Source organism: Natrix helvetica (assembly GCF_964273705.1).
Source record: "Natrix helvetica genome assembly, chromosome: 1".
Classification (NCBI taxonomy): Eukaryota; Metazoa; Chordata; class Lepidosauria; order Squamata; family Natricidae; genus Natrix; species Natrix helvetica.
The window spans coordinates 284,661,361-284,688,691 of record NC_138548.1 but is presented as its reverse complement, the minus strand read 5'-3'; the positions used below and the strand labels follow the sequence as shown (position 1 = coordinate 284,688,691).

The window sequence follows — 27,331 nt, the reverse complement described above, 5'->3', positions numbered from 1 at the left end:
CTTAGGAAACGTGTGAGGCCCACGGTGGACAGTTTAAGGTTAAAGATATGGGGGTTTGAGGAACTAACAACGGAATCAGGTAGAGTGCTCCAGGTATTGACCACTCTATTGTATTAACCACTCTATATTCATATCTAGTGCTTGAGTGAAAAATGAAGGATTATCTATTTCCATAAGCTATACGTTCCCTAGAAGAAAGAAAATGTAAAGCTTTTTGAGTAGGAGACTTAGGATGTTACTTTACAATTAGTTTGTCAGGGGACTGGTCCATTTAACTTGGCTCACTCAAATTTTGTTTAGTTTTGGGAAGAAGTAATGTTGGGTTTTTCTACACTACACCACAGTTTTCTATTCCAAAAACAGAAAAAATGATCTGATGATTTTTGGCTGTAGGGAATTTGGGGTTTTGGGTTCTATATCTGTCCTTGGAATTGCAGCTTGCCAACACCAATGTTTAACCATAAAGTGTTGAACAAGGAGAAAAGGCAAACCCAGTCTATGGGAGACTTACAGATCACTTCAGAGATTTTTACTGGCAGCTAATGATACACCATTCTGATGGGCTGGATGTGGATAACTTGAATGTGAACAAAATCATTTATTCTGGACCTGACATTTGAAAAAACAAAAACAAAGATTAGGAATAAATAGGAAGAATGAATCTGTCTGTGCTACATACAAGACCAATCTATTTTTTCACCTTTCAACATTTTTTAAATGTACGCTAACATGTGCATGTATTTATGTATTTGTCCATTTTGTGCTGATCAATCAGAATCTCAGCTGTTCACAGAGTACTTATAACAGACTAAAATATTCAGAGTAGAACTAAAACAATAAAAGTTGACATAGTAACCCAATAAAGACATCTGGGTAACAAAATTCACAATGCCAATAATATTGGGGCAAGACTAAGGTCCACGAGGAGGCTGTGCCATAATACAGGTGTAGCCGAAGAGAAACAGTTCCTATGAATCTCAGTCCACCTTCCCTTATGAAAGAGGAAGGAGGGAACTGGAAGGGAGGCAGGAAGGAAGGGAAGGAGGAAAGGAGGGTGGAAGGAAGGATAGACAAGCAAGAGGGAAAGAGGAAAGAAGGCAAGCAGGCAGGAAGGAGGCAGAAGGAAGGAGGGAAGAATGGAACTGGAAGGGAGGCAGGGAAGGAGGGAGGGAGAAAGGAAGGATAGGAGGATAGGGAAAGAGGAAAGAAGGCAGGCAGGCAGGGGGAAAGAGGAAGGAGGGAACTGGAAGGGAGGCAGGAAGGAAGGGAAGGAGGGAAGGAGGGTGGAAGGAAGGATAGACAAGCAAGAGGGAAAGAGGAAAGAAGGCAAGCAGGCAGGAAGGAGGCAGAAGGAAGGAGGGAAGAATGGAACTGGAAGGGAGGCAGGGAAGGAGGGAGGGAGAAAGGAAGGATAGGAGGATAGGGAAAGAGGAAAGAAGGCAGGCAGGCAGGGGGAAAGAGGAAGGAGGGAACTGGAAGGGAGGCAGGAAGGAAGGGAAGGAGGGAGGGTGGAAGGAAGGATAGACAAGTAAGAGGGAAAGAGGAAAGAAAGCATGTGACTACGGTGGGAGACGAGGAAAGACCGGTGTGCTATGTTATGCAGAGGTGTACTTATAACAATTTTATAGACAAATTATACTATTTACAGTCGCGCGGGGGGGGCGCGCGAAATGTTTTCTTCTTCCTAGGGGGGGCATGACAGAAAATAATTGAGAAGCACTGCCTTATGGTAATGGAGAATATTAAGCAGGTTATCTTGATACACATGGATCCTGCAGAAATCCCAGAACAATGCCATACAGGCTTCCTAGATCAAAACCAACGTTTTGACTTGTACCCATATATTTACACAAACCAATGTAATACTTTTATTTATTTATTTATTTATTTATTTATTAAACAAATTTAAATGGTCACCCAACTCACCCACAATATAAGAGTTCCAATACAAAAAAAAGTATAATTAAACTAAAGCATCTTCTAATACTAAAGCCCATTATTACTAAATGAAGCAGTAGCGAGCAATTCAGGACTGATAAAAGGAAGCTCTTCTTGAGATAGCATATAATTAAGCTGTAAAGATTAATACCCAACATGCAAAGATGGAGACCATATTGGATGCCTCTAAAAGATACCTAAGCAAATTCATGGAGGCTCCCAATGACTGCAAGGAGCTATGCAATATACTTCCCCCCTGGGTTAAGAGGGAAGGATACCTCAGAGCAGTAGTCACTGTTGAATATAAAGTCAGTGTGGAATACAAAGGGAACAGCACTCATATCCTATTGTTAGGCTTCCTATGATCACCTAGTTGGTCACTAAGGGAGCAGGGCGTTAGATGAGATGGACCTGTGAGATTAGAGTTTGATATAACTTAATATAGTACAATAAGAAAAGATGCATTTGCCCAAACTTTCATCTTCCGATTGCCCACAGATCGGAATTGAAAAAGAGATACTTAAAGACGCCTAAAGAGATAAAATAAAAAAAAGTTCTGTTTTAATAAGATTCAGGGTTGTAAATATTTGCAGGTTAATATGAGCATGCTCATCATTGGGCACACATTATCTAGCTTTGCTTCAGTTTCCACTGATTCCTGCAATGCTCGCAAGCATTGCCATCTTTTCACACTAATTTCTCCTCAATTCTCTTTTCCCAGGGTAACTCAAGTACTGCTTATCATTAAAACCCTTGTTATCGTGTCTTGCTTATCCAGAGGCAACCTCAACTCCCTGATACGCCTCCCTATCTCCAGATGCAAATGTGTGACGCTAATTATTTGTATTCTGTCTGGCAAGGTCAAACAGGCAGCATTTGATGGAATCCATATGGCTTTTAAATGAAACACGGATTCTATGACTAGTCTTTAAAACCTTTTATATAAACAACGTGAGTAGACAGAAAGAGCCACTTTTTAAAGTGTTGGAAATATTGGTTGTCTGTGGATAACGTGGCGCACTGAATTCTTCTGGGAAAGGGACTAATAAGAGATAGAGAGAGTGCTCTCATAAGAGGAATCAGTCACTTTGTTGTCTTTCTCACCATGTCAAATTTGGAGAAAAAGTTGAAGAGAAGGGCCTGCTTTTTAAAAACAACATTGTATTACATTCTGCATCTCAGAAGCCCTCCACTATAACGGATTAAAAAAACACAACAGCCAAAATATCCAAGAGCGATATTTCCATTCTCTGGTACTACTTTTGTAACTTCAGTTACAACTAACTAATAGAAGCAACTACAGTTGACAAATAACAGTTTGGGCAACTTGGTTCTTTACATGAATACAAAATTGATGCAAGAACCAACTTGTTTAATCCCCTTGTACAATCTGTATCAGGATTAGCACAACTAATGCTTATTCTTACAAGCATTTCTTTATATTGTCTCTGAGTATTAACATGCTAATACTTGCTCAAGTCACATTTGTAATACCATGTCCTCTTCTGTTCCATAATATAGCTCATTTTTCTTAATATTTTGTATTTCATTGTTTCTTTTACTTTCTACAATCACACTTGTGGATCTCAAGGAGAGATGTGTTTTTACAAACTGTTTTGACAAACTGCTAGTTGCTTCTATTAGTTAGTTGTAATTGTAAATGATAAAAGTAGTACCAGAGAAGGGGAGTATCACTCTTGGATATCTTGGCTGTTCTGTTTTTTAGCAAGTGTGTACCTCCTATTCAGAATGGATTGTTCAAACTGTCCCCTGAGATTGACAAGCTACAAGTACTGTCTCTTAAAATCAAAGTCACTTGGGAACATTACCTTTCTTGCCCCTTTGCCATATATGGTTGTAGAGATTATCCTTTTAATGGTAAACTAAACCTGCAATATTGCCCCACTAAACTTACATAGCGATAGCATTTAGACTTATATACTGCTTCACAGAGCTTTACAACCCTCTCTAAGTGGTTTACAGAGTTAGCATATTGCCCCCAACAATCTGGGTCCTCCTTTTACCAACCTCAGAAGGATGGAAGGCTGTCAGTAATTCTCATCTTGAGCCAGTGAGAATCAAACTGCCGGCAGCTGGCAGTCAACAGAAGTAGCCTGCAGTACTGCATTCTAACCACTGTGTCATGATGTCTACTTGCAATATGACATTATGTCAGAGAACAGAGCATTTTTTAAATTATGTGTCTTTTATGTGCCATAACTTTTAGAAGTTTTAATTGGATTATATCATTTTTAGCTGTTCTTTGTGTTCATATAGACATTTTAGTATCACTTTGATCCAACATACAGTTCCATTTTTTTCTGGTGATAACTTATTATTTTTCTTAAACTCATCAGATAAGAAAACATCAACAGTGATATTCAAACTTGTTTGTATAAATGAAATATGATTTATTTTGCCTGCCATAACATTGCAGAACTTTATCCTTGGAAAAAATTAGAAGGCAACATAGAATCTGTTCATAAATTCAGATTATACTGGAAATAACTCTGAGCTGAGTGTTGTACAGTAAAACACTTACTTTAGGTCAGGATTATTTGGAGTGGATTTAGATGTAGATGCAGTTAGGCAATTTAGGGCACACAAATGTTCCCAAAGCTAAATAAACAGGAAACAAATTCTTCTTGTAGACAAAACCTGGGAAAGCAGGAAAAGAAAGAATCCCAAGGCTTTGGGGGGGGAAAGTTGCTGAATAAATCAGAAACACATTGGGATTTACTGGTAAATCAATTAATTCAAGCTGAGCAAAACAAAAATATATGATGATCACATATCATTTACAAAATTTATTTCTCTAGCATGCTGAGCACGTAACCAACAGGCCAGAGCATGCCCTGGTTCTACTGTTGCATCAAAGTTTGAGTCTCGTTTACTTCCATCAAAATTTAAAAAAAAATGTTCACATCCTCATGGCCTTTCAGTTCTCCCTGAAATGTAGACAGTGAAGTACACTCCAGTGTTGGAAATAATAAGGGAATAGCATGATTACTGTTGAACAAGTTTAAAGGCTTCTGCAAAGCTATTCTTCATAGTGAGGGGAGGAGTATCCAGGATGGGTTGACCTTGTCCTCTCGTTGATTGGACTGAGTCAGATAAGCTCTTTGGGACACGTCCTGGTCACCAGGTGCTGCCCAGTTATCGACTCAGTCCCTCAACTGGATGGTTTGCCATTCTTGATTTCCAGCAAACTTGGAAAAATAATTGGAATTACGGATTTTGCCTCCCTGCAACAACAATCACAGCCTCCTCCAGTCTGAACTAACCCCTAGTGAGTTGAGAGGATTGCCACAAGCCCTCAGGGGTGGCACGCTGCCCAGGCCACTGAGTGAGACCAGGGTCACTCAGTGAGGACTTCTGCTGGGCAAGCCAGAAAACTAAAGGCACAAGCCTTACTAAGGCAAGCCTTGCCGCGGAGGCTGTACAAGCGCAGGAGCGCTCCGCCGTTCCCCTCAGGGGTCGAGCGGCGAACTGCGGCTTCTCCAAGCGCCGTGGAGTACCTGCACTGCTTCCACATGGTCTGAATCAAAGGGGAGGCCACGAGCGAGAGCCTGGCTACAGCGGCGCCAGAAGGAGGCAGGAGGCAAAGAAAACCGGCAGTAAGGGCGCGGCAGCTCCTTGGAGCACAAGCCTCTTGAAAACATGTTTTAAAAGCAGTGCCCTTTTTTTGGTGCGCGGCACCATTTTGAAGCCAGGAGGAACCACGTGACCCAAGATGGCAGCGCCCAGCAGCTCTGAGGAAGCCGGCAGGACCCAGGTATCTACAGGTATCTACTCTGTATCTACAGGTATCTACTCTGAGGAAGCTGGCAGGACCCAGGCATCTACAGCCAGCAGCCCCACCGGAGGGGCAGAGGAACATTCACCCAGGTCAGTGGCCACCCCAGAGGCTGCCCAGAAGGCTTAGCAAAGGCTAAGGCCAAGAGGAAGCACTTTCCCCCCAGGGCAGAGTTAGAGGGAGGAGGAGGAGGAGCTTCCGGCAATGGCGGTCGCCTCCTGAAGCTCCGGAACAACAAGGAGCTCGGCGATGGGGGAAAGAGGCTGTATCCGGCCCTCGTTCCATCTGAGGGCCGGGAGTCAGACAGCATGACCACCCTGGCCCATTTTGGACCCATTTGGGTCCGCCAGGGTGGGTTGGGAGGCTGGAGGGAAGGCTAGAGAGAAGATGGTGTGCGGAGTGGGGAGAGAAGCCGGCAGTGGAAATGGCGTTGCGGCGGCGTTGCGGCAGCGGCGTTGCGGCGGCGGCAGCGTTGGAGAGAGCGGGAGGAAGGAGGAATATGAGGCTGCGAGCTGTGAGCCGTGAGCTGAGAGGCTGCGTGAGAGAGGCTATAGCCGCGGTGACGCCGGGTAGAGAAATGTTGGAACGTTGGAAGGAGAGAGGCTGGTGAGCAAACGTTGGAAGGAGAGAGGCGGGTGAGCAAACGCTGGAAGGAGAGAGGTGGGTGAGCAAACGCTGGAAGGAGAGAGGCTGGTGAGGCTGGTGAGCAACGTTGGAAGGAGAGAGGGAAGAAGAAGTTGGAAGGAGAGAGGCTGGTGAGCAGAGAGGATTGGAAGGAGAGAAGGAGAGATTGGAAGGAGAGAGAGAGTAAAAGAAGGAGTTGGAAGGAGAGAAGCTGGTGAATAGAGAGAAAGTGGCTGCGGCTGTGGCTGCAGCGACGCTGGAAGGATGCTGGAAGGAGAGAGGCTGGCACCAACAGCAGCAGCCGCTGAAAGAGCTGCCATGGATGCCAGGAACATCATTAGGACATTGGGTGAGACCCACCAACATCTGGTTTTTGGGTGGGAGTCATGAGAGAGCAGGACTGGAATGGAGGCTGGGGGCGACTGGGGGCGGCCTGGAACACCGGAGGCCGCCGGAAGCCCTATATTAGGGCCATGGGTAGGCCACAGGGATGCCTAGGCCAAGACCATCTGCCCCCAAGAACATCGGCCCCCTCCCAATTGGGAACCCCATTCCTTAATAACTCCTGATTACTATCTACAAACTCTCTCTATGAACTCCCACCCACCTAGGATCATCTAGGCTGCTACCACCCTTTGGACCATCTCTCCACCACCCAGACCACCACTTGGACATTTGATCACTCTTCCCCCCCCCTTTTTTTTGACTGACCACTCATCATCTACAACACCTTTGACCCCATCGTGTTTTTTAAGATTTTTAAGATTATTTATTCGAGGCTAGACCTGCTCTGCCTGCGGGAGTCCCCCCTCTCGCAGGCATGGCCCTTGACGCTCGTAAGGGCCCGCCTTGATGACGGGTTTATAGACCCCGAGAGGTGGAAGAAACGGAAGCTTAGGGGGTCAAAGTTTTTTACACCGCCCCGAGTCCCTTTGGGGAGAGGGGGCGGTATAGAAGTCTAAATAAAAGTAAAAGTAAAGTAAAGTAAAGAGGCAGAGGGTGGCTCCAAGCCTTCCAAGCCCTCTTCAAAATTTGAAAAGTGAAGGCACAAGGCCTTGGAGCGGCTCTGCAAAAAGGTGGGCAGCCAAAAGACTACCCCAGACCCGGGTACAGAGGGGAAGACTCCAGGGATTTCCTCACCCAGTGGGACCACAGAGGAGGGCCCAGCCTTGCAAGCAAGGATCCCTATTGACACCTCAGGCCTTTGGGGCTCTGCTCAGGGGTGGCAATCCCCCCACACACACTGCATCATTGGGGACAGCCCTGCCCATGGGACTACCACCTCTGGGTTCCCCCCTGCACAGGTGGGCATGGGCACCAGCCAGCAACCCCCCACAGGGGTACCCAACTTTCAGGACTTGATGATGCGTACCTTCCAGCATTGCATGGCAACGGCATTCCAACAGCCACAGATGCAGCCACAGGTGGCAACCCCTCCTAGGACCCCAGAAGGCCTGGAAACCCAAGGGGAGGACTCCTCCCCCAGTTCCCCAGCCTCATCCCAAGAGGACAGTGACCTGGAATGCGAGGAGGGCGAGATTAGAGAGGACAAACTGTCTGAAGACGAAGGCATGCCTCTTCCTAAGCCAACTTTTTCCAGGTTATTCCAGCCCTCCTTCTACAAGTCACTTCTCTTCAAGGCCAAGACAGCCGCCCAGCTAGGCAACAGATCAGCAGGAGCACCACCTCAATGCCAGGGCTTCTCAGCAGAGACAGGCCATCGAGGCCGACACGGTGCCAACTCCCAGGGCTTTCCTTGACCTGGTCAAGCGCCAATGGGAATCTCCCACAGCGGGACCCATGCCCACATCCACGGACAAAGCTTTCTTCAGTGTAGATCAGGACATGGCTCAGGTGCTGTCGTAACCCACCATCGATGCACCAGTCATGGCTCTGCATATGCCTACCAGCATGCCCGGGGAACCAGAGGATGCTCTGAAACTGGAGGACAAGAAAGTGGACCTCACCCTGCAAAGGGGTCATCAAGCGGCCGCTTGGGCAGTGAAAGCAGCCACCGCTGCCATCTTCTTCAATCAGTCTTCTCTGCTGTGGCTACAGGAGCTACAGCAATGAATCCCCATAACTGATGTCAGATCGCACCAGGACATCAACAAACTGGTGGCAGCCATCCAATTTTCATCGGATGCCACCTTAGCCACAGCCAGGTTTGCTTCCAGAGCGATCGCCTCATCCATAGCTGTGGCTGTGACAATGGCAGGCAGACGTATGCCACAAGTGGCGCCTGACATCACCCCCTTTCATGGGGGACTCCCTCTTTGGAACAGCTCTTGAACCCTACTTGGTCGAGAACAAAGACAAGCGGAAGGTGCTTCCCACCACTCCAAAGAAGGGCAACTTCAGGACGGCTCCGTACCCCAGACGTTCCTATTCCCGGGGACAGGACTCCGGGTCCTTCTTCCAGGGTCAGGATTCCTTCAGGGGCCAGATGCTGGGTACTCAGGTTCCAGGCAGTACCAGGGAGGATTCTCTACCAGGCATGGATCCCAGATAGATAGCAGAGAAGCAGGCAGCAGAAGCGGCCCTTTCAAGAGGGCGGAGGAGGCAGCGGGGGGTGCCCCTTCCACAAAAACTAGATCTAGACCCAGCTCACCCTCCATTGGGGGCACTTGGTGTACTTCGCCAACCACTGGGACCTAGCCTCCTCCAATAAGTGGGTACAGAACACCATCAGGTATGGCCTCTCACTTGAGTTCCTCTCCAGCCCTCCGAGCTTCTTCCGGATTTGCCCGGTCTCAAATAACCCGACCCGGAGATTGCTGATGCAGGAGGCCATCCAACACCTTTTGGACATCAGGGCTATCCAACCAATGCCTCTAGATCAGCTGGGTCAGCGGTATTACTCTATTCTCTTTGTAATTCCTAAGGCCTCGCGTGGCTGGAGAGCGATCCTTGACTTGAACTGTTCCATTCGCTATAGGAGGTTTAAGATGCACTCACTGCATTCCATCTTGGTGGGGGGTTAGGCAGGGAGATTTCCTCACCTCCATATACCTCACAGAGGCCTACTTGCACATACCCATTGCTCAGGAACACTGCAAATATCTCAGGTTCTGCTACCTAGGGCACCACTTCCAGTACTGGGCCTTGCCCTTTGGGTTGTCTTCTGTCCCCCCCCCCTCCCGAGTCTTCACCAAGGTAATGGCTGCTCTGGCAGCATACCTGAGGCAGTTACCAGTTCAAATTCAATGTTATTTAGATGACCTGTTGTTGCACTCATCCTCCTTTAAGGGTGCCCTACAGGATCTAGACATCACGATGACAGTCCTGAGAGACCACGGGTTTTCGGTAAACCTGGCTAAAAGCCACCTCCACCCCTCCAATAGCCTGAACCACTTAGGAGCCCTGATAGATACCAAGGCAGGCACGGTATCTCTGTCACCAGAAAGACAGCTCTCCCTCAGGCAGCTAGTCTCCCATGTAGCCAGGGAGCGTAGGGTGTCCTTAGCCACTCTGACCAAATTGCTGGGCACCATGGTCTATGCCATCGGAATCGTCCCTTGGGCTCGCCTCCACACCAGAGATCTCCAATGGTTCCTTTTGCCTTTTAAGCGAAGGCGCATGAGCTGCTCACAGACCAAAGTCCTTCTCCCGGCAGAAGTCTCCCACTCCCTGATCTGGTGGATGTCCCCGGCGATAACCAAGGGTGAAGTTTTCAGGTCACCAGACCAGGCTCAGATGGCACAAGGACAATGGAGTCAGGCGGAAGTGACTCACAACAAAAACTGGTTGAAGCTCAGGTTGGTCCGCCTGGCCCTGTTACAATTTCATCGCTCTGCCAGGGGCAGTCACATCTTACTCCTCACAGACAACATCACTCACATAAACAGACTGGGGGGGGGGGAAATCGAAGGCCCTCATGTGGGAAGCTAAAAGACTGGGGCAGTGGGCCGAAGGGAACCTTCTGTCATTGACTGTGGAACATATAGCGGGGGTGGCCAACATCAGAGCCAACTGGCTCAGCCGGGCCGAGGTGAACAACTCGGAGTGGAGGCTGCAGCCAGCTATCTTCGAGGAGGTGGCAAGGCACTTCGGACATCTAGAGATCGATTTATTCGCCACTCCCCTCAACGCCCAACTCCTGAGGTTCTTCTCCAGGTACCAGACACGAGGGGCAGAGGGGGTGGACGCTCTCTGATGCCCTTGGCCTGGGGGACTCCTCTATGCCTATCCATCCTTGCCCCTGATTCCCAGGGTCATACAAAAAATCCTTTGGGAGGGGGCGGAGGTGGTGCTGATTGCCCCACACTGGCCCCGGAGGCCATGGTTTGCTGATCTCCAATCTCTCTCGGTGGACAGACCCTAGAGGATTCCCCAAGAGAGGATCTCCCTCAGCCAGGGGTTGCTGGAGCACCCGGACCCTCAGTGGCTGCAGTTGACCACTTGGCGCTTGAGTGGAGCATCCTGAGGAAAGACCTCTTCTCCCCCAGAGTTATACAGACCATCTAGGCCGCTTGCAGAACCTCCACGGAGCACATTTATGGCGCTACATGGCATGCCGTCTCTACATGGTGCATGATCCAGTCCGGACCATGGTTCCACAAGTTCTGGACTTTCTCCAGGCGGGCCTGGACAGAGGGTTAGCTTCCAACACAATTAGGAGACAGGCCATCTCATCAGTACTTCTGTGCAGCAAGAACTAGAGCTTGACTCACCATCCCATGGTCAGGCAATTCCTCAAGGGGGCATCCAACCTCAAACCACCCACGGTACACATGTACCCTTCCTGGGGCTTGCACAAGGTATTGGACGCTCCGACAGGCACTCCATTTGAACCATTACAAATGGTTTCGCTTAAGTTTTTGAGTCTTAAGGTGACTTTTCTGGTGGCCATCAGCTCCGTCAGGCGGATATCCGAACTGCAAGCGCTGTCCACCAGGGAAGATCTCTGCGTGTTCCACCAGGACAGAGTAGTGCTACGGTTGGACCCTTCCTTCATTCCCAAGGTGTGCTCCTGCTTCCATCGCTCGCAGGATCTGATATTGCACAATTTCTGTCCAGACCCTTCTCACCGATTAGAGAGTACGTAAGGAGGGCTCTGAGGATTTACCTCAGAAGAACCAGACCGAACAGGAAATCTGAAGCCTTGTTTGTCTCCTTCCAGCTGGGGTCTCTGGGAAGCAAGGTGACTTCCACCACCATAGGCAGGTGGTTGCGAACCTGTATTGCAGGGCTTGCAAACAAAGAGCCATATCACAGGGCCTGCAAACACAGAGCCATATCACAGCACATTCCACATGAAGCGCGGCCACCTCAACGGCCTGGGCCACACAGGCCTCATTGTCTGAGATCTGTAGGGCAGCCACGTGATCTTCCCCCTCACCATTCGTGAGGAACTACAAGTTGGACTCATTTGCCTCGGCTGAAGCATCATTCGGTCACAGGGTGTTACAGGCTGTTCACAGGGCGGGGGACACGCCACACCAGGCATAAGTTTGGGCATGTTCTCTTCATGTGTAACCCTCCCTAGGGATGTGTAGGCTTTGGTATGTCCCATCCTGGATACTCCTCCCCTCACTATGGAGAAAGGGTGTTGGTACTTACCTGATATGCCTCTTCTCATAGTGTGGGAGGAGTATCAAGCCCCTCCCTGACGTGGTTACATAGCAAAGCGTTATGTTTGGTTGTTAAACTGTTATGTTGAAGGAATAAATCAATAAAGACTTGAAACTAGAATAAAAGTCTGGAGTGAATGGCACGAGTCGGATAGAGTTCTTCGCCGATAACTGGGCAGTACCTGGTGACCAGGGCTTATCTGACTCAGTCCAATCAACGAGAGGACAAGGTCAGCCCATCCTGGATACTCCTCCCCCACTATGAGAAGAGGCTTATCAGGTAAGTACCAACACCCTTTTTCTTCTTGCATTAAGAAGGAATTTCAGGGAGAACAGTTGGGACCCACCTGGGACTGAGAAAGTTTATATACTATTCTACTTGTGCTTCATCCTGTGGGTCCTGAACCCTTGAGTCCTGAGAAATAAATGTCACTCCACACGGCCATTAGTGCAATGTGCAGTTTAAATTAGAGTGGTACTACAGTACATAAGGGAGTCCTTTTTTTTTTTTTTAAAGAAATAGACATCAAGTTATAGAGATAGCTACAACTTAGGACATCTATATCTATGCAAAATGAAAAGTTCTGCTTAAGTGTTACAGAAAGAGTTCAATTCACAGACAAGTAGCCCCTTCCTAGCTGCAGGAAATTTTCAGGTTAATCTTCAAAACATCTTGCCTTAACAGTAGGCAGCCAGCAGCCATTTATTTCCCAAGCTAATTCTACTATTTTTAATAGCTGCTTCTAAGATACTCTTCCTTACATCATTTTGCAGGCCTCAGCATATAGTCCACGTTACATTGCTAGAATGGCAAAGGAAGCGTTGAGCCTTCTTGCCACAACTCCATCCCTTTGGGCATCTAGAAAATGGGTGGGAACATATGTTGGGACACCATGACATTGCTGATATCAGCTTCAGCACCCCTTGCCACTCTATGGATATGGATAGTCCCTGGCATGATGCCATCTTTTGCAATTTGCATAATCTCTTAAGTTTGTGCAACAATTCAAACTCATAGCAAAAAGATAGGAGCTCTGGAGCATGTAGAAGCTGTCTGCAGCTCCTTCTGGGGATCATCCAGCTACTCCTCGGGAAACAAGAACTTTTTGCCTTTAAATCCAAAATGTTGTAAGTCCTACTTGTCTTTCAGGTATTTCTCAGGCTTTCACATTGGTACGTGGTGCATTTGCATACTAATGATCAGCATGGTTGGAATAGATTTTAAAACATGCTATTATACTCGATAGTAATAGGAATTCATGATCAATAGCATACTTTCCATTTGCTCTACATTCTCATCTCTTTGCTTGGGTTGAAAATAATTTTCACAGAGGCATTAGTGAAAATATTTTAACTAGAGCTGTCAATGCACTGTTATTTGATAAACTTTATATCCCCTTCCATGTCTGAGTTTAGTGGCAACAAAGTGGAGCTTTAAAGCTTTTTAATTATCTCTTTTGAGGGAAATGTGAAAAATGATTGATGATAGGTAGGTAGGTAGATAGGTAGGTAGATTGATCTCCGTGTGGAGGCCTCCGCACAGCCTGTTTTTGACCAGCAGAGTGTTTCTGGAGGCCAGGGGGTGCACGTGGCCCATTTTGGCTAGCAGAGGCACCATGGGCCGGTCCGTTGATATTTCCAGGCCAGGCCTGCAGGCTGGATTTAAGCACCGTGGGCCTTGTGTTTGACACACCTGATGTAGAAGGATTTGTACCCTCCATTACATTTGTACAGTTTTTAGGCTGCCAGTAGAGGCTGTGGTCAAATGCAAAAGGAATATAGATTTGTTTACAGAATCTACATAGAGCCTTGCACTCCTACTGTATTTCCAGATTTGCATATGAAAATGTGTTGAGAAGGCAAATAAATGTGCTTAAGGATCTGAAATACCAGGAGCTATCTATAGTATGAGATGATAATATCACAAGTTCTTTATTGCACTCTCTTCAAAAGTAATAGTTGCAATAGTTGCAAAAGAGTTTCCTAGAATGTTACTTTTTTTCCCCTCCTTTTTCTTTTGGTGTTCTTCCATCTGGAAAACGATACAGACCCCAGCCTTAAGAAATTGACTGTACCTGAGAAGGCAGTCTGCTCAATCTAGTTTCTTGGTGCTCAATTTTTCACTTATAAAATGCAAATAGAACTTATTAATGCCACGAACATAATTTACTTATGGGCACGTTGCAAATATGAGCATACTCACACACATACTGTTTCAAAGACAAGAAAAAGGACTTCAGAGCATGCTCTGGAACACTTATTTATCTCCAAGTTCAGAGCATTGGTTGTCATCCATCTAGAGAAGATGTGTGGAACTCGGAATATGAATCACTACATTAAAAAAAAAGAATAAGATATAGTGGTTTTCCTAGATATATACCTTATTCAGCTGCTATGTCCAAATTGTAAAGTAAATTGACCTCGGATGACGTAGGAAATTATGAAAAATAGTCACAAGATACTTCTTATCTCATTACATTGGGATGTTGTGGTTATGATTCAGTGCCAGCTCTTTTCCAACTAAAGTCATGCAGTCATCAGTAATGGCTTCAAGCTGCTCTCTTGGATTTTTTGACTTCTTCCCACAACAATGAGCTCTAAGCCCTATTAAACCAATATTGTTAAGAGAGTAAAAAGCAAGAGACATCATCTATTTTTTTTAATCCAGTAACAATCCCAAAGATTTGCATTGCAGACATTTGGCACCAATGCTGATTGTTTAAAGTAAAGTTAGGGTTAGGCTTGAATTTCCTTTGCCCATTGCTTTTCTCCATTAAAGCAGATAGCCACTACCTTGGCTGCTATACACAACCCCAAAGAAAGGAACAGATTAGTCATTCATTCATTGTATTAATATTATCCTAATCTATCAATATTTATTAATCTATCCTTGGCCATGGCATATATACTGCCCACTCTCCAGATTCCTATGCATCACTGGTTTCGCTTTTCTTTTTACAGGGTACTGCATGAAACAGAACTGACAGCCAGGATGCCTGATTTCTTTCAGAAGATGCTAGTCTTCTTCGTCCTCTTCCTCACAAGTAAGCAAACACCTGGGCATATTATGGATGTGCAAATGCTTCTATGGAAAGCACTCACAAAACTTCCGTTTTGTACTGAGGGAGGCTATGATTGGCTATCTTTCATGTAGAGAGAGAAAATTCTCCCGAATCACATTTTGTGACATTACTGTCTGTATACAATTGCTTGGACATCTTAATCTTCAAAGAATAGCATTTGCTTCTTAGCTGCAACATGCACATTGCCTTGCACGTGCACAAATACTTCTGTGATTCGGGCTTACAGAATTTGTTGTATTAAACAAAAGTCAACCAATTCACCACCCATTTAATAGATAAGTCCCATTGATTTCCAGGAAAATTACTTCCATGTTGATGACCATTTTGGTTAGCCACTCTAAGGGTGGTGGTATTGGATATAATCAATTAAAGTTGGAGTCCCAGAATAGAAGCCCTGCTGTGTGTGCAAATCATTTGTGCACGTACACGGGACAGGCAGAGTTTACTGGGCTACTGCTTTAAAAGCTTCCCTAGTCCCGAGGATAGGCAGGCTTATGCAGAAAGAAAAAAAAGCCCTGGGTATATGTTGAAAGAATACCTTTTTTCTCTGGATCCAATTCAGTTGATAACACTGCTTTGTTTCAATAGGAACATGAATATTGTTTCAAAAAGAATTCAGGGAAGTGATTTGTACACCATCCCCACTTTTACCTTGGAGAATCCAATTTTCTTTTTCTAATTGCAGCATTTGTTTTACTAAAGAGGAGTCGGGGTCATCAACGTAAACCTTCTCAGCTGATTTCTACATCTTTTAGCAGGTGTTTTAATGAGTATAAGGCAAAAGCAGATGCAGGTTACCCCTACCAAAAATACTCCTGTGAAACATCCATCTTCTCAGATGACAAACCTGGCATTCATTAGGTGCAGGGGGGAAGGGGAGGGAGAGCCTGCCTCAGCTTACTTTAAACTCTCATTACTTTTTTTCAGCCTTCTCCTTTTCCTTCTCTCAAAAGAAGGAAAGAAAGAGCAGTTGGGTACTGGCAGGTCACAGACGCATTGCAGTTTATGAGTTGGGATCATTTTCGGAGCCTGAAAGTTGCATGGCTTGCCTGTAGTGGTCTGTTAAATAAACAGAAGGACTTAAGGCAGCTAGAGAAGCCGTCTCAGAGACATCCTTGAGGCCAGGGACTCACAAAATAAAGATGCAGAGCCTTGGCATAAAATGAATCAACATGACAGTTCCCAGTTTCCAAGAGTTCTGCCACTATTGCTGTCTTAAATCCCATCCCTAAATTTTAGTGCTTAAGTTCCATTGCTGACTTTCTCTACACCCTGTTTTATTTCTGCAATAATGATACCTTTTCATCTTTTAGATTTATAAATAAAATAACAGTCAAGAACAGGGTGAGAATTCTGTTTGAAGAGAATATTCTGCAGACCAGTCCAAGGTCTGTTTAGATGTGGGGAAAAGTAAAAGCAAACTAGGGCATTTGTTTATTTTTAAAAGGAGGAACTCTTAATACTTCTTTGAGTTGAATTCAGCGTTTTAGGGAGCAAGAAGCCCACTAACTGAGAGTGTCTGAGGGAGTGAATGTGAAGGGAGTGAAGGGAATGGCAAATCCTGTGGCCCAAAAGGAGGGAGATCAGGATCGGAGAATGAAAACCATCTTGTGGGCTCTTGGGCATGGCAATACATAATAGTGGTGAAGGGCAGGGGTGGGATTGAAATTTTTTAGCAACCAGTTCTCTGCCCTGTTGCTGGATGGGTGTCGCCATGGTGGCCATGGCCTCCTGCACCACGGGGACGGGGACGGGACATTTTCATCCTCCCCAGGCTCCAGAGGGTTTCCTTGAACTTCTGGGAAGGTGAAAACAGCCTCTCCCAGGCCCTCTGGAGGCCGGAAATGGGCCCATTTCCAGACTTCTAGAACTTCGGGAGGCCTGTTTTTCACAGTCCCAGAGCCTCCATGTGGGCCCTACCTGGCATCCAAAATAGGTTGTGTGGAGACTCCTGGGAGGGGCGGAGTGGGGTGGGAGGGGCCAGCGAGTCCTTTAACCTACTGCTTCAGCGAACCAGATATAAAATTGACATCCAGTTCACCTGAATCAGTACAAACAGGTTGAATCCCATCCCTGGTGATGGGCATGGGTTGTTATGGGAGCCACAGGACATTCCATTTCAGCAGAAGATGCCACCAATGCTTAGTACCAGTGGCATGTGCTTGTGTGCTGAGCTCACTTCCAGCCCCTGGAAATCCTTGGAGGTCTTGTGGTTTAGCTGCTGCTGGTGAATTCCAGGGTAGTAGTAAGGCTCTCCTCATCCAAGACTTTATTGAGAAGGAGCAAGCTGATCTGGCATACTTCACTGAGACCTGGCAGACTCTGGAAGAGGGTGGCCCTGCTCTCAGAGATGTGCCCAGCTGGGTTAGGATTTGCCATCAGCCAAGACCCCAGGGCAGGGGAAGAAGGGTGGCAATAACCATTTGAGAATCTCTCTTGGCTTTCAGGGGACTTGCTTCCTAAGTCTCTGGCTGAGAAGCTGGGCTTATGGGACCCGTTCCTGAAGCTGAACTCATGATATCAGGTGGGAGTCTTGCCTACTGTATCAGCCTCCCTGCTACATAACAGATGCTGGAGGCCATCTCAGAGTTAATAGTGGAGTTTTCCAGGCTTATGGTCCTTGGGGGGACTTCAATCTGCCATCTGTGGGTATGGCCTTGGAAGGGGCCTAGGAGATCATGACTATCATAGCAGCCATGGGTCTAATCCAAACCATCTCAAGTCCAGCTTGGGACAGTAATCACATCCCAGATATGTTGGAGCAATGGCAACGATTAATGGGGAACAACCTGTTGGTATCCTCCTTGTCATGGGAAGATCATGCCCTATTGGCTTTCAGATTCTCTTATGCTGTTTGTCACCACAGGGAGTCCAGAATCATTCGAGCAATCTGTCCTTGGCAACTAATGGCAACAAAATGGCTTCCAGAGGGAACTGGGGAATATCCGGGGGGGGAGGGGTTCTGCATGTTCCTGCCAAAGCACTGGTAACGTTCAATAATCAAAGGGCAGTCAAGGTTTTGGAGAGGATCATGCTTAGCTTAATTTAGTCTAGTGTTTAGTCTTGACCCTTTATGGGAGTAACTATGACTCTCTCAACATCTTTTGATGTTTGGGAGAGCCATGGTTGCATGACCTGGGCGCCTCCTCGTGGCGATCGCTGGGTAGAGTGCAGGGGAATTATTCCCCGGCACCTGAGCTAAGACCCAGGCCTTTCCCTTACAGGACTAATCATCCTGCAGGGGATTACTGCTGGTTCCAACAAATAAAAGTAAACAAAGTCCTGGCCCCTCTGGAGTCTGGGACAACAGCAGGCCAGCTGGTGCCATGGAAGCTCCCCACGATGCTCCTGGTACGAACCTCGACATTTCTAGTTCCAATATGCTCCTGTGCGTCTGCGGCCGGCAATTTAAATCTCAGCGCAGCCTGAGTACGCACAGGCGGCATAAACATTCCACTGATGTTAACGTGGAGAGGGTGGCTGTCCTACCCACGAAGCATTTACAGTAGTCCTCTGAGGATGACGAGGCACTGAAGCACCATGCTGACCGCTACTGGATGACTGGGTTGTTAAAGGAAGACCTCTATGTATTATTAATCCCACATTTCTCCGGGCGGTCAGTAGAGGTGATCAAGAAGCGCCTGCGGTCCATCAAGTGGGCGGTGCCATCCTCTGCCCCAGTGTTACCAGACCCTCCTCCTCCACCACCTACTTTATTTGCAGCGGATCGAAATTTAGAATGCCAACCCTCCTGTTCTTCTTCCTATCAACCAACTATCCCGTTAGTGTCTGCTTTAGGCCCCCCAGCATGGCGACTCTGCTTGACTCCGCTATTAGAACTAAGAAGTCGAAGCTGGGGGCTGCAGTGTTGCAGTCCATAGCTAGCGCCCTTAAGTCTGGCGAGATCGATGATAGCCAGGCTCGGGACCTTTTACAAGAACATGCCTAGTAATGGTTCCCCTAAAAATGGAGGCCATCTGTGGTTCGGCATAAGACCACCCATAAGTCACTCTGTGAACTTACAACTTTGTGAAGTTACTCATTGTGAGGACCTCTGACCAGATGTGTGCATCTGAGCAAGTGTAGTCTTAAAAGCAGCAGTAATTTGAAAACAGCAGTAATTCACCCTTGGTAGGTGTTGATGTGATTGCAATTTTATTTTTAGGATCTTTAGTTCATTGCAACACTTGTTTTGCAGCTATTTTTCCATGGGACCTTTTTAAAAGTTTGGGCATTACCCTATTTGTATGAAAATTGCTAGCTTACATGGACAGATTGCTAGTCTAGTCTTTAGTTTAGCTCTTCAGGCTGAAATTAGGTGACCAACTGAGCTGGTATGTTCTAAGCTGCCCCTCTATCAGCCCCCTCTTCCACAAAGACCCTGCAGGAGAAGGGCAGTATGGACAACTGTTGGGTCTGGCTGAGTGAGAGCTGTGGATTTTAAGCATGCTGTTTTTGCTGTGTCCCTACAAAATTATTAAGTGTTCCTACTGAACTTCATAGGGATATTAAGGTGACGGGTTTAGCTGTTTGTGGTGATGATAACTGAACTAGGCAGGGGATTGTAGTCTGCAAGGAAAAAGAGGTCTTGGATAAGGAAGGTCTGCATGTGTTGCAGGTGTTGCAAATCAGCAATATGGGCTGAGTAGGTTATCTAAAAAGAGAAGCCATCTTCTGGTTGGTGACTCAACTGTAAGAAGTGTCTATTTAGGAAAGGATGTGGAAGTTTTGAAATAGGTAAGTTGTTGGCCTGGTGCTACTGCCAGCAGAGAAAAGAGGCACATTGTTGAGGTTTGGAGAGAGCAATTCAGGAAAATGCTGTCTACTGTATCATTTCCTATGGATTTCCTGGCAATTTTCATTTTCCTTTCACATCCTTAGCTTGTTTAGATTTCTTCAACACAAATCACAGCAGACACTTCAGTAACAGGGGTCAAAATTAATGGGTCAGAATATGCCATGTTCTAGGAAGGAAAAAAAATCTTTATTACACTGGAGTTTTCCAGTTGTTCTGTACACAATGCCTGAATTATATTCACATCGTGCAATTACTCATAATTTATTGTTCTGCCGGAGACCAATCTCAGGCTCTTCCTAGAAGGAAAAGGCATTAGATGGAATCAAGACCCTTTCATTCATGGCAATGAATTCGTTTTTAGTCAAATATCTTGACTGGCTGGCCTCTAACCCCTGCCTCCAAATGGAAAATGATTTTGCTTTTCAAGCAGTTCAAATGTTTAGATTTTACAGAAACACGTTGCTTTGTTTTTATCCCTGTCCTTGCATTCATCCCTGTACATTCTTCTGCTATCCCCTATGTTCTGTCTCTTGCTCATTTGATTTCCAAACAATCTCTTAAAGGTGCGAAAGAAATCAGCTCCCTGGAAATTACTCCCAGTGCCCACGAAGTTGTCCTCAATCTCTACACTGATTTTACCGTGAAATGTTCAGGCCACAATGAGGTTATCTGGAAAACAGACAACAAGCATACCAAATTAGATACTGTCCTGGAGAAAAGGGGCACCGTTTTTACCAATACCCTCACGTTAAGGAACTTGACTGGTTTGAACACAGGTGAATATTCCTGTTCCGACGATCAACACCTGGATGGAAAGGCCATCTACGTTTTTGTACCAGGTATTGGTGATTGCACAACTTTGATACTTCTAATCCTGTAATTTATGCTTCATGTGTATGCAGGTGTTTGGTTCTGTGGAATGAACAGAAAGTTCAGAAGAAATAAAAAACAAGGACTCTGTTCTGGATGCAGACATGGCTTTTTCCAGATAACTCAAATGTACACATTTTCCAGGCCACACTACTTTTCCTTGAATAGTAATAATACAGTATTTGCTTCTTCTTTCTATCATCTCTACCTGCTGGGGAGGACCTTCAAAAGTTGAAGTAGGATGCCTAGATTTAAATATCTTTTTTTGTTTTTTATATACTGTACACCTTAAATTCTACCTACTTTTGGGCTTTGGCTGTGGCCACCGATATAATGCAGAGCCTAACAAATTACATATATGAGAATAAAGACTTTGAGATGGTGGCAAAAATCCTGTTCCTCCTTTAAACCGACCTATGGTGTCAATACTGGATTAATACACAGGGTATTTTCTTTGAGATAAATTCCTCTGCTGCCTCCATATATAAAAGTTACAATCTTCCAGCCTATTTAAAACCAATACCTATCATACCGGCTGTGGAGATGCATATGCACTCATACACTTATACACATGCTAAACCCCAAAACACACACACATCTACGGTATTATACTGTGAACACTGTAATAGAGAGGAACCAAGCCACATCTCTCTGCAGAGAAAACATCATTGTTGCATTTCTCTTCCACATTCCATACTGAGCTACTTTGGTCATAAGTATATCCCTTATTGCATCTAGGATGCTGTTTGAGGAAAATCAATATGTCTTCAGTCTTTGTGATTTAGATACCTCCCTAGTCAATGACAAAACCAGCTTCTCTCCATTCTTCTTTGTAGATCTCTCCATGCCTTTCCTACCAAACAACCAGGAAGACACCTTTGTGTTCAGCACAGGCTATAGTGAGGTCATTATTCCTTGCCGGGTGACAAACCCCAATGCCACGGTCTCTCTTCATGAAAAGAGGGTTAATGATCCAGCCCCTGGAGTGTATTTTCCACAGCAAGGCTTTAAAGGGCAGTTTGAAGACAAGGCCTACATCTGCAAGGCAACAATAGAAGATGAAGAGTTTGAGTCTGAAACATTCTATGTCTACAATCTCCAAGGTGAATCTTGGATCAATGTTTACATGTTTTCATTATTATGCACAGCATTAGCAAGTGTGTGGAGCAGAAAGGATTCTCTGAATGAATACAAGACATCATCCTATATAGAGGTGCATTAGGAATAGCACTTAGACTTCTATACCGCTTCATAGTTCTTTTACAGCCCTCTCTAAGCGGTTTACAGAGTCAGCATATTGCCCCCAAAAATTCTGGGTCCTCTTTTTACCCACCTCAGAAGGATGGAAGGCTGAGTCAACCTTGAGCCAATCAGAATCAAACTACTGGCAGTCAGCAGAATTGGCTTACGTTCTAACCACTGCGCCACCCAGCAATGGGAATGCCACACAGAAGCCCTATATTTTTTTTTAATCCTTGTGTTCATCTGAAAAGATGAAAGATCCAACTATGCTCATTGCTGCCTGGAATCATTCTGGTGGGTGGAATTGACAGATCTTGTGTACCTGCTTCACTAAAAACCTTGAGCAAGCTTTGCAAAGAGATCCATCTTTACTTCCTTTGGGGAAAAAAATAGCTCAGTTTTCAGTGAGAGCACATTCATTAAACAACTGAGAAGTGAACATCATTACTTGCCAAAGTAATGGACTACTCTTTGGTACTTGAGCAGGGCTGATATGTCTGTTATAGGAGGCAGATCTGTTTGATCTGAGCTATAATATTTAAACTGCTTTGCATATAGGGCGTGTGTCTGATTATTATAATGTGAATGTATTTTTCTGACTGTCTTTCAGCCTGAAGTTGAGGGAATGGTCATCCCAAGTCACTTGTTGATTTGGCAGAGGAGAGACATACTCAGATCTCCATTGTGATTAAATTCAATGCCAGACCAAGACCCTTGCCCTGTTCTCCACGAGATTTTAAGTTCTAAGAGAATGTATCTACCTCAGGGTTGAACTATTGAATCCTTGGTGCTCTCTGAGCTTTGTTGTTTGCTTGCAGATATTTTATTACCCAACATTTTATTACATTATCAGCCTGAGCGTGTTACCTAGTTGGATAATGAAACATCTGCAAGCAAACAACTAAACCCAAAGAGCATCAAGAACTCCATTTTAGGGAGTCCTCTCGTTGTACTGTAGTTCCGTACTGGGCTAGTTATTATTTACTGTTAACATCTTATGCTTTATTAAGATTGAAGTTTTCAAATTTTCTATGCAGTGAAACCCACAGAAAACAATTTTCTCACTCTGAGACAGCAGCATATTGATTGAGCTTGCTGCAATTGTTTGTTTGTTTTCATATAAGTTGCTGTGAGCTAAGTTTCTTCCTTATTCACTAGTTTTGTTCTTTTACAGTTCCTCCTCCTACATCCTTCATCAATGTTTCTATCAGTGCGGTGCAAACTATTTTGAAACAAGGTGAAACTATCATTGTGACATGTACAGTAAGAGGCATTGAATTGATCGGTTATATCTGGAGTTATCCTGGACAGACGGTAAGCAAGGAGACATAGATCTTAGTGTGTTTGCATTTGTGTCTGTGTTTTCAAATACCCACAATACTGTCTTATGCCCTAGGATGTTAAACCTTGTACTACGACTGTATTACTATTATTTATCCTTATCTTTCAAGTTACCTATTCCTTCATTTTATGACTATCACTTTGTTGTTACAATTTGTGCTGCTTGTTTTATTTAGTATCTTATGGTTCTCGCTGAGTGTTCCACCTTATTATTCAAGATGCTTGGATTATGATTATGATCATAATTTATCACCTGATGCTTGTATGTACATTGAGAGCTTATGTACCAGAGACAAATTCCTTGTGTGTCCATACACACTTGGCCAATAAAGAATTATTTATTCTAGTCATAGGAAATAAAATAGACTCCGAGATATCTTCTCTACAGATGTATGCTTAGATATTACTGCAAAATGGCAATTGAACATTTGGTCCTCTAAGCTAAACAAGGAAATTTCCTTTCTTAATTATTACAGAAATAACTGCAGATGTTCCTTCCTAATCACAGTAAAGCCAAAATAACAACATGTGTATTGTATTCTCCTCTGTGTATCTGAGCTTGTTGATATGAACAAGCAGTATTCCACAGATATTTTCTGCTGCAACTCATGTTTGTTTTTAAAAATGTAACATGGAATCCGAGAAAGATGTGCATTTTATCATCCAGAGTAGCAGATTTATATTTTTATTACTATCAAATATCCTCATTGAAAAAGTGTTCCACAAAAGAGAATTAGCCTCCTTTGCTGGAGGAGAGAAAAGGTATACTGTGACTTTATCATATATATTTCAGGTTCACTACTGGTAGGTTTTCTCCTGAAATCTTTTGTGTCACATGTGCCATACTAACAAGAGAGAAACAATTGTCATATTTTCACAGTAAAGAAAAGATATTAAATGAAAGCGTGTCATCATTTGAGGCAGCAAATTGCTATGTTCATTGTTGTTTGAGCTTTGGAAACTCTGTATTACTGCCTCTGCATTATTTTTACTATCTTTTACAGGTAGGCAAGGAGGTAAAACCCGTGACACATATTGCTCCAGGAGTCAAACATTATACTAGTTCCATCCTAACCATTCCAGATGCAAACTTGGATGATCAAGGTCTATATGCATGTGAGGCCACGGACACCTATTTTGGACAAAAAGAACAAAAAAATATATTTATCAGAGTGATTGGTATGTTGGGTGAAATATTTTTCTTAGTCATCAGGTTGATACCAAATCTTCCTCAAATAACTTTTATGGCTTCAGGCATTTCAATAGTATACATAGTACTGATTTTTATAGGCAACATTGGAAAACAAATCTCTTTTAATTCATTCCAACTGAAAAATAATAATACGGGTAGTCCCCTGCTTACAACAGTTTGTTTAGTGACCGTTCATAGTTACAACTGCACTGAAAAATGTGACATGTCCATTTTTCACACTTAACAACCGTTGCAGGATCCCCATGGTCATATGATCAAAACTCAGATGCTTGGCAATTGCTTCATATTTATGACAGTTGCAGTATCCTAGGGTCAAGGTGACCATCTTTTGCGACCTTCTGATAAGCAAAGTATGGGGAAGCCAGATTCATTTAACAACCATGTGACTAACTGAACAACTGTATTGATTCACTTAACAACTCTGGCAAGAAGTGTCATAAAATAGGGCAAAACTCTAAAGTGTTTCACTTGGCAACATAAATTTTCATCTCAGTTTGGTTGTACGTCGAGGACCAATCTTGCCTTTTGCTTTTTATCTCTGTATTTAATGTTTTTATACTTTACATATTAACCATCACAATTATTCACTAAACAAAAGTGGCAAGAAAAGTCATAAAAAGGGGCAAAATTCACTTAACAAATGTTTCACTTAGCAACATTAATTTTGGGCTCAACTGTGGACATAAGTCGAGAACTACCTGTAATGTGTAAATCAGTTTACCAGTATCATTTTGTTTTGTTTAAGAAATGCACATTTGTCGTAAGACTATAAACAAAATTACAAGGCATCTCTTATATTTTGCTCAAGATTTCAACTATTTTTTCCCCCAGATAAAAACATAGATTGCCTAAGTGGTACAGGAGTTTGGTTTTTTTAAAAATTAAATTGAGATTGTGTTTCAGATTCTGGTTTTCTTTCACAAAATTTATGTAATAGATATGCTAAGCTTCAGCTCAAATTCCTCACAAAAATAGCAAAACAGTATTTTCCTTATTAGTTGCCTGATAGTTTTATTCATTCAGAAGCACTGAGTAATATTTGCTTGCAAAGTTTCTCAAAATAATGCTTCATGTTGAAGGGGAACTAAAGAAAAGCAAGGAATTTCTAGGCAAAAGCTTGGTTTTGACATGAGAGAATTAACTTGGCGAGTAGCCAATGTCACCACTGCAGTTGCCTAAAATTTTGATATGTTTTGGTTACTTCCATAGAGAGGAACTTCTGTTTCAAAACAGTTGCTTTCTCTCTGAAACAAGGAAGCCACCAAAAATTAAAAAACAGCCTATTTTGCAGATTAGCTTGACCCCTGCTAAAGAGCAAGGGATTTTTTTTTCTAGCCTCCAAGAAAGAAAATAGATATTCCAGGTTGTCTAATACAACTCACCTTGGACCAATCCAACACTGTAAAAAGGAGGTAATAAACAGGATCATCAAACTTGATGTGCTTTATACCTCATTAAAAAAAGAAGGTAGTGTGGCAGTACACTACAAAGCAGTGATAAGTGATTTCTGTTCCGTGGTCAGTTAAAATAAAACTTTAAAGAGAAACTCATCCTAACATTCATAGCATTCAGTTATAGCAATAGTAACTCTATTCACTGAACCATAACTTTTCTTCACACACGTTCTATGTAGTCTAAAAAGTCTGGCCCTTTTTTAAATTTTTATTTTTTCCCCATTTTTTTTTAAAAAGCTTAATTACAGAAAGGCTAAGTAAGTCCAGGTTACAGTTTTTTACAAATTAGAATAGTGATGTTAAATGGAAGCTCTTTCTTTAAAACACGTCGTTTTATGCTGCTTATTAAAATAGTCAATTTGTGCTAAAACAGAGAGCCAATTAACTATCCTCATCATTAACTCACATTGTGAAGCCAAAAAAATTAATAGAGGTCCATTTGTGTCTTTTTTCGATTCGCCTTTTCTGACCCAGAGCGTGGCTTTGTGACTTTTCACACTGTTCTGAATGAGACCGTATTTGCAGAACTGCACAAAAGTCACACCTTTTTGATACAGATTGAAGCCTATCCAACTCCAACCATTGTCTGGTTTCAGAATAACAAGACCCTGAATTCTGAGAGCAACAGTGATTTTGCTATCAATAGCAGGAATTTGTCAGAAACCAGGTAAAGTGTTTCCTCTCAATATTTTAGCATGTGCAGCACTGAGCCATCTATTGTTTTTAATTGATAGAGTGTATACATCATGGACAGGTATCTATCCTCCCTTTACTAAGAAAAATCTAGTATCATTAGTGGATTTTATAAAACTTTGCACCCATGTGGAAAAAAATGATAGTAGTAATAATATAAAGATAAGGGAAATATTTTTTTTTTGTTTCTCTTTCTCTGTATGCATTGGTCCAATATAAATCAAGCATCCAGGAACTTATATTTCCTAAATCATAAATCAGAATGGGATGGCACATTATATTTAAGTTAGTTCTCATTTAATAAAGGTAAATGTAAAGGTTCCCTTCACACATATGTGTTAGTCGTTCCAGACTCTAGGGGGCGGTGCTCATCTCCGTTTCAAAGCTGAAGAGCCAGCGCTGTCCAAAGACATATCCGCGGTCATGTGGCCGGCTTGACTAAATGCCGAACGCACACGGAACGCTGTTAACTTTCCCACCAAAGGTGGTTCCTATTTTTTCTACTTGCATTTTTGCATGCTTTCAAACTGCTAGGTTGGCAGAAGCTGGGACAAGTAACGAGAGCTCACTCTGTTACGCAGCACTAGGGATTCGAACCGCCGAACTGAGCCACCCTTCATTTAATTTAATCACTTATTTAATCGTTTAATGCATGATGGCAAATTCTAGTTTATCAAATATCACAGTTCATTCTAGCTTAACTAAA

General features: G+C 44.0%; 1 protein-coding gene across 1 annotated transcript in view; it reads left to right on the top strand.

The window, feature by feature from the left end:
- Positions 1–27,331, top strand: part of PDGFRB (platelet derived growth factor receptor beta) — a 114,573-nt gene that overhangs the window by 45,418 nt on the left and 41,824 nt on the right. The window contains exons 2-7 of the mRNA XM_081935063.1: positions 14,893–14,975; positions 20,376–20,651; positions 21,519–21,785; positions 23,099–23,238; positions 24,270–24,444; positions 26,407–26,599. Of these exons, the coding sequence (XP_081791189.1) occupies positions 14,924–14,975; positions 20,376–20,651; positions 21,519–21,785; positions 23,099–23,238; positions 24,270–24,444; positions 26,407–26,599 (1,103 nt within the window). The 5' untranslated portion in view covers positions 14,893–14,923. The remainder of the gene's footprint in view (positions 1–14,892; positions 14,976–20,375; positions 20,652–21,518; positions 21,786–23,098; positions 23,239–24,269; positions 24,445–26,406; positions 26,600–27,331) is intronic.